Source organism: Xiphophorus maculatus, chromosome 1, assembly GCF_002775205.1.
Source record: "Xiphophorus maculatus strain JP 163 A chromosome 1, X_maculatus-5.0-male, whole genome shotgun sequence".
NCBI classification, from domain to species: domain Eukaryota; kingdom Metazoa; phylum Chordata; class Actinopteri; order Cyprinodontiformes; family Poeciliidae; genus Xiphophorus; species Xiphophorus maculatus.
The window spans coordinates 28,224,210-28,236,706 of NC_036443.1; the positions used below are offsets into that span (position 1 = coordinate 28,224,210).

The 12,497-nt window shown below is 37.9% G+C and overlaps 1 protein-coding gene across 4 annotated transcripts in view; it reads left to right on the forward strand.

Annotated features, from left to right (window-relative positions):
- LOC102227197 (proto-oncogene tyrosine-protein kinase Src) overlaps positions 1–12,497 on the forward strand; it is a 39,334-nt gene that overhangs the window by 14,660 nt on the left and 12,177 nt on the right. For 2 of the 4 annotated variants that reach the window (XM_023338642.1, XM_023338651.1), the window contains exons 2-4: positions 10,698–10,932; positions 11,012–11,108; positions 11,963–11,980. In XM_023338642.1, coding sequence (XP_023194410.1) covers positions 10,707–10,932; positions 11,012–11,108; positions 11,963–11,980 — 341 coding nt within the window. In that variant the 5' untranslated portion in view covers positions 10,698–10,706. The remainder of the gene's footprint in view (positions 1–10,697; positions 10,933–11,011; positions 11,109–11,962; positions 11,981–12,497) is intronic. The other 2 variants (XM_023338645.1, XM_005811092.2) reach the window with 1 other exon arrangement.

Here is a 12,497-nt window from a genome sequence, read left to right on the forward strand (position 1 = left end):
TCATCTTCATAACATTCTGATACTCAGTGTTAGAAAAAATTTACTTAACAGAGTTGTTGATTCAGATTGTAGCATTTTTATTGCCCTGTATTTTAGGGTGTTTTCACTCCTGACAGTCCAGTAGACTCAACATTTATTACATTTTCAGCTGGTGCGGTTTGCTTTTACACTTTCAAACAATTCAAGTGAATTTATAATTAATTTATAATTTATAAGCATCAGAGTTTGACTGCGCATTCACGCCTCCCCAAATGAACCGGACTTTCAAGACAAATTGAGTTTGATTCAAGCAGACTAAACATGACAAGAAGATTATCAAACAAATGTTGGTATTAAATGAAGAGGAAATAAATAAAAACAAGAGTTATTAAATGATTGCAATCAAAACTAACTCTGCCCTATCTTAAGAACCTATTAAACTTTAGAACCAGTTTCTCCAGCAACAACAGCCCTGAAGTGTTACTGGTAATCTGTCTTCTACGTCGCAGAGAAGGAATTTGAGTCCCATTCTTAGTTTCACTATTATTTCAATTCAATGAATGGTTTTCAGGCATGAATGGCTTGTTGAAGGCCACACCACATCATCTCGGTTGAATTTCTACCCAAATTATACCAAAACTTTAATTTTGTCTTTTCGTAGCTATTCATGGGTGGACTTACTGGTAAGATTGAAATCACTGAACCACACCAGATCCTTAAGGATTTTCTGGTAGACAGCAGAACGTATTTGTAAATCAATTACAGCAAGTTCTCTAGATCTTGAAGGATTAGAGTAGTAAATAAGTAAAGCTTATTTATAAAATGTTCAGACATAAAAGTCACAAAGTGTTGCACATCACATATATAAAAACATAGAAGTCTGGGAGAACAAAATAGTTTTTTGTTTAAAAAAAACAAAAGCAGCAAAATGAAGCTGTAAGACTAAAATGATCCTACAGTTTTGGAGGCACTGACTGAAAGGCCCTTAATTTTTAACTAAGAACAACCAGGAGATTCTGCGGTTGCAAAATGTTTGGTTAAAAACTGACACAAATAAGATTTACCTAAAAGTCTGACTGAGGCCCTTAATTTTTAACTAAGAACAACCAGAAGATTCTGCGGTTGCAAAATGTTTGGTTAAAAACTGACACAAATAAGATTTACCTAAAAGTCTGACTGTTGCATTCAGAATAGCTCGTAGACATAAGAAATTATAATTAGGAGTTGAGTGTAACTCTTTGATTTTACACTGGGCAAAAGGAGGAAACTTTCTGACTGGTTTTAAGATGCAGTTGCCTGGCAGCTAATAACTCAAAGTCTCTCTTTTATTTGGGTTTAAAACCAGAAAATTACTGGAAAGAAATCCACTAATCTGAGATAAACATTGTACAAAGGTGAACAGCTTAACCACCTGGTGTGGTTTAAAATTAAGATACAATTGGATGTCAGGATAAATGTGATAAGAAATATCATTAAAAAATTAGTAATGTTAGCAAATTGAGGAATGTAAAAAGAAATTCATAATGGGCCCAGAACCAACCCCTGTGGAACTCCACAGATTAGAGGAGCAGAGGCTCAGGTCTGTCTTGTTGCAGAATTTCTTGTCAGTTGCATGAGAAGATAACCAGCCCAATGCAGAGGCAGAAATACCAACAATACTGAACATTTTACATCAGCATCTATAAATGGTTCCTTCTGATATTTATTAAAGAAGTCTCATTGGAATGCTGCTTTAGAAAGACAGACTGAAAAAGCGATCAGAGATCCGTAACTGAGTCAGCCAGAATCTGTGATGAGTTTCTACAACTTCATCGAGTATTTTACTCAGAAAATCCAGCTTGGAGATGGCACTGAAGTTGCAAATCACACCAGCATCAAAATTATGTTTCTTCAAACTCTTCAAAAAACAGGAGTTGAGTTCTTGTGTCCTATTTCAAGTCTTAAGCAAGAGTCTTAATTCTTAAGGTCAGACAGTAATCATGTGGAAATCAAGTGAAATTAAGCCAGTTAATTAAAATAATCAGAATTAATGCATAGTTTGAGTTGACATAGGACTTTGTTGGTTTAAATAAAAATTCCTTTAATAGAAAAAATCCTCAAGTGATTGATTTTCTACCACAGAGTAAAAGCAGAAGGGATTCTCTTCCACAGGACTCTATGAATCCAAATAGGAACTGTGGAAAGGTGGTGCTCTTGTGAAAACTCAACTAAACATCTTTTTGTTTGCCATTGTTAAGAAACCAGGTGAAAAGCCCTGTGTTTGCTTAGAACCAGGAACTAACCCACCCAAACAGTTGTTCATGCTTCAGATCATTACATGCGTATGCTGAGGCTTGCGGCAGCTGCTGCTGTTCGCCACAGTTGGACTGGTCTTCCCTGTCTTGCCTTTTCAGCATCCGTGTTGCTTAATGGGCCACAGATGGAATTTCATTGCTGCGTTTGGTGAACACGATTAGGGAATAGATGTTGGTAATCTGGACAGAACTAGCAGGGTTGGATTATGGTAAAATTGGCGGCAAGTGACGCAGGAGCCAAAGCCTTTCCGCTCCCTCCTCCCCTTGTAATAATCACATAGGGGGCATTAAGATGACAGAAGACATCCATCAGGCTGCCTTCAGACTCGCACGGATGTTTTCCACACAGGGCAAACTCTCTGTACATGAATGCAGACTCTCTGATCCCTTGTACATGTTCTCTGACAAATCACATTTATCACCAATACTACAACCGATTTTAAATAAGTACAGTGTGTCTCCCAATATGTTCTCCACTACATGGGAACAATGTGTTATGCATGCGCAATCTTAAACGCCCGATGTCTGCTGATGCAAATGCAATAAAAACACGATCGTATCTTCCTGTGGTCTGGCAGCTGCTGTTCGCTGAGCTCACTTATGTGGACTTGGTTGACATCCATCTGGCTCTGATGTGCTCTATGTGACATGTCCAGAGTAGTGGTCACATTAAGAATCAGGTCGTTTTGCTTTTAGCCGGCGCTCTGGACTAAAATGACCCCCTTTAAACTGCTCCAGCCACTAATGTCAGGATCTGTTGAATTCATGAAAGACTGCAAGACATCTCAGACTATGAAACTTGAGTATTTATTAGGTTGCAAAAGCCTGAATATATTACCAGAGATAAGTGCTATCCAATTGCATAAGAAATCAGTGCCTTAAAGGCATCTATAGTCTTCTCAAACTCATATATTTGATGGTGCTCCTGTTTCAGTACACACAATTTGTGTCAAATTCCAGTTTTAAAGCCTTGCAAAGTGCCATTTTAAACATCTCTTAACTTTTACCACCTGATGTGATGATTGCAGCTGTGGTTTTGCACACCACCAGCATGAGACGGAAACATATCTACAGCGGAGTACTACCTTTGGAATACCAAAATATATATATATATTTGTTATGATATACTAAATCAGTACAGTAGCCCTGCAGTATTCAGTGGAGGTTATGGACCACAGCTATCCACGAATACTTGAGACACCGTCTTAAAACACTTATAACAGCCTATTTTAATAGTTCAAACACAAAATATATTTTAATATGCATTATTATGCACAGTGGAAACCACCTTAGCACTGCTGCAGAAGCTGCTATTGTCTTGTATAGAATATATTCAAAAATAGTACAAATTAATTGTTTACATTTTCTAACAAGTAAGAATCCAATTGTAGCCCAATTATACTGGTCTGAAGTAGGTAAGAGACCCTGAGTTCATTAAACCCATTAAATTACAAATAATAACACTCTCGTGTTTAACCCTTTGCTAAGTTTCACTTTAGAGTAATAATACACCAGTACTTTTCTATTCTTTTCACCCAATAATATAGCTTTGAGCAAAAATAATATTCTCCAAATACTATTCTACAAGAAATCAAACACACACCTGTAAGAGATTTTGAACATTTAATGAACATAATAATAAATTCACAGAAATGGTAAATGTTTCAGTCTTTTGGTTTCACAAAACCTATGTTAATTAATGTGGGCCCACACTTCAATGTTCACCTAAGCCGGCAATAATTAACTAAAATATAATTCCCAAAAAAAAACCGTTGCAGGCCTGATGTGATGACGAAGCGTGGAATTTGGTACCTTGCTCCAAAGGAAAATCTTGAACCTTCTTGGAATTTCACCTGTCCTTAGTCCCAGTTGGCAAGATGTCTTCAGCTCCTTCACCAGTCCCTCGGTCCACAGGATTCAGGAAACAGCAGGAAAATCCAGCACAGCCACAAAACTCTCAGAGTAAGCTCATCTCCCTGCACTAAGCTCAACTCTGGAACGCTCCCACGACGGAAACTTTAGTTAAGTGTTCTGTTAGCTGAGTTAGCTCACAGTACTCAATGTCCATTAGCACTCAATGTGCTAATGAATGCTAATGCGTTAGCGAGCATTACATATGACTTTCCACCTACTGTACAGTGAATTCCGGTCTGAAATTATCACAGTAGCTGCAAACAGCAGTATAGAGTCAATATCTATTAACAGACTGTCGAGTTGAAAGCCTAAATATCTGCTAAAACACTCGTTTATTAATAACTCCGCCACGTTTTTTCAGCGCGGTTCACCTCTTTCGTTCTCATTTCTTCTTTTACTTCCTGTCTCTCCTTGACCCCCAGCCAACCACGGACCAGTGAAGTTGCTTTGTTCTACCCCACTTCCTCTTACAAACATAAGCCCTTCAAAATAAAATATGGTGAAGATAACTTTCCTATAAAACGGTTTTAAATACATTTCTTTTTGTCAACACTTATTTATAACAATATTAACATATTTAAGCACACATGCTTAACACATTCTAACTTATTATTCCTTCCATGAACTTAACTCAATACAAAATGCCCTTATTTTGGACTGGGTTACACAATAACTGGGAAATTTGCTTTAAGCAAATTGTTAGACACTTGATCATTACATGCATTACATGTCAAGTCATAAGCAATAACTTATCAATGTACAGGAAAGCATTTTGTTTCAACGCTGTATTTAAATAACGCTCCAGCACCATCTTACTGCATCATTGTAAACTGCAACATTCAAAATGATCTCCAGCTAAGTCAGGCTGCAATAGAGTTTTGGAAACTTTTGCTACACATGAAAAACCCTGCAACCAAATAATACAATTACCGAATCTCACGTACATTGTTGAGACGCTTAACTCACCTCAATATGTTGGATGCTTGAAACTTAAAGAAACTGACAACATGCTTTCTAATTATGCAGAGTCTACGTTTACACAAGACCGCAGTCTGGTATTTTCAAATGTTGCTTGGGTAAACGTTACATGTTTGAATCAGTTGTAGTTGTCATGCCAGGCCACCGTACAGCGCTGTGATTTTAGCATCTCTTCACTGCAAAAGCATAAAGTCTTACCAAGTAATTTTGGTCTAATTTCTAGTGCAAAGGACCAGCATTGAAATAAGACTAAACTAACTTAGAAGTAACTTTTCAGCAAGTAATAAGAACTTGTTTTAAGTCAGTAATTCTTTAAAATTTATGAAAAAGTTCTAGTTCCTTTGGCAAATTTTTTAAAAGTTATAACGACATTTTTCCGATGTCTTGAAATAAAAAAGTTTTTCTCTTAGACCAAGCCTCAAGAAGTGTCACTCTGATGACTGGAGATGTGTAAATGTAAATATTACAGTTTTATTGAAAACTGTAATAAATAATTGTACTTAATATGTATTTAGAGGGCTTGAAATTTCATCTCAGATTATCAAATATGTTCTTATAAATAATAAGAAAAAAATTAATGAATTTCCACACTTTTGATGCCAGTAAGCATATACTATTCAGAACAAGAGTGCATCAAAGACCAGACCTTCATTTTGTCATGTTTTTCACTAAAATACAGTTTTAAATGCAGTTTTAAATGTAAAATTACCCCTTTTCCGTACTGCATTATAGTCTGCAAACATCTCATTAAAACTGCATACACAACACCCTGAAGAAAGAAAATCCTTAATATGTTGTTTTTAACTGTTCTCAGGTTCATAATCCTCCACAAAAGATGAAAAGATTTTCTAAGGGGTCTAAATCACAATTTACTTCATAACAAAAGCTGTCCTGTGTGAAAATAGTCCTTTGTCACAATCTTGTTCGCTTATTCATAATCCTGTTAACGACTGAAGGACACCCGATCCTCTTCTTATATTTCAATAATAAGGTACTATTCAGAAACTGTGATTGTTTTCACATGAAAACACCGATAAGCAGCATGCCATGTAGAGAAACAGCCCTGGCAGCAACGTTAAAAGACTATTCCCATTTCCCAACAGCTCAAGAGACATGAAGGATTTGGAATTCATTGCCAGTTCTTCTGCATAATTAAGCTAATCGTAACCCTTCCACCCTCCCATCCAGCTACATCCCCTAGAAATGCCCATGGGATTTTCATGCTGCTGCTTTTTTACAGTAACTCAGTCCTGTGAGCTCAGAATTTACCTCTTATTATCATTAACTCTGTAGATAATAATACCTCTCTAGATACTTTGGTCTATGACATGAACCTAGACTGCTGATTTTTATTTTTTTCTTATTCCCTCCCCGCCGTCCAGACATATTTCCATTCAGCCAGCAAGCCACAGGCCCGTTTCTGTGCAGCCTGCTGAGAGCCGACAAAAGATGGCTTTGTTGGAAACGGAGAGCGAAGAAAGACCAAAGACTCACTTAATGCTCTGTTCATGTTTTACTTGATCTGGTCCTTGCATGGAGTCTTGGCCTTTTGGGTAAAGCAAGTGATTCTCTACTCTTTTTATTTCTTTTTTCACATCAGATTTGGTTTTTTCTGTTTTAATCCCGAAGGTATATCCACCAGCACATCTCCATTTGTCTTCACCTTCTAACACTCGGCCCGCATAATGTGACTTTAAGCACCATTTGAGGACTATTAAGGTGACAACCCCTCGAGTGAAAGCTGTGCCTGTGAGGAATGGCCGTGGCTTTCTAATAATTGACAGCTCCAGAGGAGAGGAGAGAAGTGGTTCACCCGCTCTGCTATGCATCGGACGGCTTATTAAGCATGCAATGATTCTGCTTGGGGAGAGTGCAAAAACACACAAAGAGCAGCTCTCTGAACCACCCGATATCTTTGTGTCTGCTCTCTTAATGTTAACCTGTTAACCCTCACCCCTCTTTTTTTGCAGACATGCCCAAAGGGGATATGAATATCTACTGTCCTGCCTCATCAACTCCTCAACCTTTCCTTGTCATGTTCCCCCCTCACTGCAGTCAACCCAAACACCTCTGTTGCTTTCGTTTCTTTCGTTGCTTTTCTGCTCATATGCAGTTCTTTACCAAACCATTTGTAGTCCTGTGTGTGTGTGTGTTTTTTGTTTGTTTGTTTGTTTGTCTTTTCTCTTTTGTTAATATATTACAAGAAGCCACAATATATTTCACTGGAGTTGTGTGCACAAAGAAGTTCATAGATGTGAAATGAAAAGAGAAGATGGAGTTAATGCTGCATTCCAGTTACCTCTGAAGTCAAAACTCGGAGTTCAGTTTGACGACACACTAATAGCATTCTGGTTGACAAAGTCGGAGAAGTTGGGATTTCAATATGGCGCCATGTTGAAATGATAAGTTGGCCTTACAAGTTGTAACTAGGGGTAGTGTGAGTTTCTCCCAATTTATGAGTGGGAAATTGGAGGACTGCTGAGGGTGTTCCAGTTGATTTTTCCAATGAGGAAGTTGGAATTTCCCAGTTCTGACTACAAATGAAATACACCACAATGCTTGGCTAACATGGAGGGAAACCTTAGAAGTTGCAAAAGACTTGAAAGTGGAGCACAGGTTCACCATCCGGCTATACAATCACCTTAAACATAGAGCCAAACTACAACTGAATCAAAGATCATGACATTTTTAAACTGAAGTTAAATGATAATCTCTATCTGTTCTAAATAAGCATGAGATATTCTACAAAGCTGGTAGAGAGAAAAAGATAAGAGGTGGTTCTTCAAAGTGTTAACTCAGGGGGGTTGAAAACAAATGTACAACACACTTCTTTGAACAAAAATGTTGAAAATCATGCATCTTTATTCGTCCCACTTCCCAGTTATCCCCCACTTTGTTTTACACTCTATGCACTTACACATTGCATCACTTTACCTTATATTACCCATGCTGTCATTTCCTCAGCAGACCATTATAAAAAAGGAGTTGCAGTTATGAGTAACCATTCGCGACTGAAAAGAAGCAGTGACAGATTCATCTGTTTTGCTTTGCCTTTTATAGCCAGATATTTTCCACCATATGTCATAGGTCCGTCGCCCTGAGTGATTTAATCTCAGCCAGACAGAGTAATGTTGTTTCTCTCATTTAGATGCAGAACCTTTGCTTGTAAACTCATGAGTCCGAAGACACCATTTGTGTATCGGAAAATGCATTTCTCCATAAGCAACAAGAGCTGTGCAGCAGATGTGAGCAGAAAGCTGGGCTGCTTGACATGACACACATTAACCTTTATCTTCATCAGCTTATCAGGACTCTCCAACACCCTCCACAGTCACAATACATTTATTTTCTTTAAATTAGCACTAACAAGTAGAACCCCCAAGGCTATCTCTATTTAAATAGAAGTCAATGCATTCCCTAAATTAGCCTATGCTTACTGCATTGTTTTCATTGTAATGAGAAAAGCTTTAAAAATGGGCAAAAAAAGCAATACAGTCCAAATCTACTGAATCCAGAACACCTACAAAGGCCATTAGTGATTCATCATCCATTAGCAACTGAAGAGCTGCTATTAAGAAAAAGGCATAATGTTTCAAGTGTTTTTTTTTTTTGTCTAATTGGTAATTCACTGTTAAGTTAAATACAGGTCATCTTACAATTAGGTCTCCTTCTCTTCTGAGCTTTAGGGAGCGTGTAGCTTGGTGAATTCTGGTCATAGCGAGAAAAAAAACAACACACATTAAAATGAGAAGGAGTTTATAAGATGAAAACAAAGAAGTCGATGCCACTGAATGCTTCAGAAGCTCAGAGGCATTGCCGAAAACACAAGACATCCAGACTCTGATAAAAGGTTCTGAGATAACATTTCTCTGATTTTGCTTCAAAACTCCTGTTGACAGAGCAAAATAAAATGGAAATATCTTTATTTTTGTTTTTATTTATTTTGTCTACATAGCTAAATCTGGTGAAAACTAATCTTACTATGTCAGTTTAAACGCAAAAAGTAAACTTGTCATCTCTTGTATATGTTTAGCTTTCAAATATAATAGTGAAAATGTTGGAAATGTGACTTTTTTTAGCTTCCCATCAAATAACATCTTGAACATATATTTTGAAACTGAGGCATAATTAGCCAATTTGATGACAAAAAACACCTTTCAACCATATTTAGACATGAATTGACATCATACAACCACCCATTGTCTTCCAAATTCAGTTCGGAGTAACAAGTCTACTAATCCTGGGTAATCCCTAGACATTCCCAGGGCATGAGCAAAATATTGTTCATTCAACATGCTCTGCTGGATGATCTTTGCAATTTCCATCCAGGAGTTTTTATCCATTTGACAATTTTTGTGGGTATTTTGCAAAATAAATCTTACAAATGTACGGTATTCCCCTCCATGTCAGATAAACGCTCCTCAAAAATATTTGTGTCGCCAGAGTGGATACAAAAACAGGACAGTGGAAGCGGACTGGTTGAAACAACATATAAATATCATACAACACACTGCTTAGAGTTCTGTGGAAGACAGTTCAACAAAGTGTTGAGAAGGGGACACCCTGTAGGCATATTGTTTGGCACGTATCTTTGAACAAAACGGCACAATTTTTGTTACACAACTTTGTGAATGAGGACCGATTTCAGTGCTTCAGAAGCATGGGCGAGCCTTAAGGCTGAGTCGCACCACTCTGCAGAGGAAGCTAATTGTAGCTGCTTCTATCCAGGATCTCACTTTTTGGGGTCACAATCCTAGTCGAGGGTTGGAGCATAGAAGTACTGATGAATCAAAAGCTTTACGTTTTGGCTCTTCTTTTTCCTTATTATGGCACTCTTGAGAATTGTCCATGTTACTGCAGAGGCTCAACCCATACATCAACGCTTTACTCTTCTGTCATTCATAAACAAGACACCAAGATACTTGAAATCCTTCACTTAGGATCTCAGGACTTAAGGTGTAGATTTCCTCTAATGCAGGATGTCTTTATGTGAACATCTTTTAACAATTTCACCTTTTTAGTCTTTTTGGGTATATATGTTGTTTTAGGGAATCCCTGAGTCAAGTAAGAAGAAAATGAACGTAGCAACAGTTCCTTTGACTGCACATCTATGTATATGCGACTTTCAGAGATCTGCGCTTGCAGTTAGTTGTCTATGGCAAATATTGTCTGTGTGTTTGCTCTGCTGGTTGGAGTGGAACGAGGGGGATTTCATATTTGTCTTGAAACAGAGCAGAGTGGCAGCTGCTCTTCAGTCTGTGGGGAAAGTTTTATGATAGTGTTGTGTGTGTGTGTGTGGGGGGGGGGGGGTTGCTTGGAGGTGTGTGTGTCTTTGTGAATAAAATGGGAGATTCCAGACCCTCTCTCAAGTCTGTGTCTGACTTTGTGGTGGTCAGAAGACCTTAAATGGATTATATGAACAGTCCGACAAGAAAGCTAGACTGTTTGATGCCAAATTATGTGTAATTTTCACTTTACAGTACATTTTATAGCTGTTTATAGCCTTCTCACTGAGTCTTTCATGCTCTGCAGGTCTTGGCCATGGGGGGATCCAAGAGTAAGCCCAAAGACGTTGCCCAGCGAAACCGCAGCCTCGACAGTAACATCAGCTCAGGGGGAGGGACTGGCAGTCTCCACCACAATTCGGCTCAACAGTCAGCGACACCCAACCGCAGCACAATTGTGGACACGGATCCACAATTAGTGACCAATAATGCCGGACTCGTTCTGTTTGGAGGTGTGGACAATAACAGAATAACTCCAACAGGTGAGATGTCTTAGACTTCGGTATTTTACACCATCATTTAGCACTTAATTAAAGCCCAATTATCTGTTTTTTGCATAAGGTGTGACGGCATTTGTGGCCTTGTACGACTACGAGTCTCGAACAGAGACAGATCTGTCTTTCAAGAAGGGGGAGCGTCTCCAGATACTAAATAACACGTAAGAAACACAAATAAAACATTAACAATACATTATGACCTTACTGCATTCTTACTCATTTTCCCTTTTAAATCCCTGCACAAAGCTTTCAATTATATTAGATTAAAATATTTCCCATGCTATTTTCATAAAATTTCAGACTATCTAGTCTAGTGCCTTGGCACACCTTTGCAATGACATAGTGATTGTGAAATGATACATGAAATATCGTTTATTATTCCTAAGAGCTGGGCATTCAGCAAGACCTTTTTATTTACTGAGTGAAGTGCTAAAGGGGAGGGTCATGCTTGTTTTTTCACTTGTGAATTATCAATAGAGGTGCAGTGAACCATATACAGTGTACACAATCCTGTTCACCCAATAAATTGCTGACCTAGAAGGCAGAAGCTTTGAACAATAGTGGATTATAGCTGCATCTGGCTCCTTGAACCAAAACTGAAACTGGATAATCGAGTTTGAGTTCACAGAATAACTCTTAATTATTAGATTAGTTAGCAAGGTTTTAAAGAAAAAAAATTATGCTCAACTATCTAGCTTTCTAGTTAGATTTCTTATTACTACTTACAAGTCCTGAAATTTGAGTTTGCAAACGTTTGGAATCTGTAAAAGTTTGGAAAGCCTTCAGGAGGCATCCAGAAGCTTTATTTTTAAAAAATAATAATAATAATAATAAAAATAATACTTCTGCATTTTCTCCTTCAGTCCTGATTATTCAGTAGGGAAAGTGTTTGATACTTCACACTGATCTGTGATTGTAGCCTTGCTGCTCCTAACTTGCTCTAATTTTTTCCACTTTTTTCCTCTTCATGTTTTTTTTTCTCATTTTTGCATCATGAACCATTATTTGTTTGTAGGAGGAAGATAAACTGCAGGTTTGTTAAGCTTTTTGAATTTACACTGAACATCTGACCTCGTTCGTTTTTCACATAGACCACATCCTGTGTAATACCACTTCATCACATAACTCTGTCCTTGGCCCAGAAACTCTTGTTACAGTAATCCAGGGGAGCTGATGCAAAGCCTTGCAGCACTATCACTGCTGTAGGTCAGCTAGAGGTAATGAGAGTGAACCTTGTTTTGCCCCAAATTCTCTAAGTAAAGATATTGCTGCAAAGCTGCAGCAACCCAGTCTCTGACAAATCATACAGCAACTGCATCCTCCTCTATTTCATACCCACATGAATGCATGACTGTATGATTTTATGGCTTCAAACTAGTGTTTGTTTTTAATTTAACAGTAGAGCGACCACGGCTTATGTTTATCAAGCTTCTCTAGGGCCAAGAGCTCAACCATGTCTAAATGTAGCTTCATTTGAGTTTACCAGTGTGACCAAAAATGACAGTGTTGCTTTGATTCATGCTTTTAGAGACTCGATAAACCTAAAATGG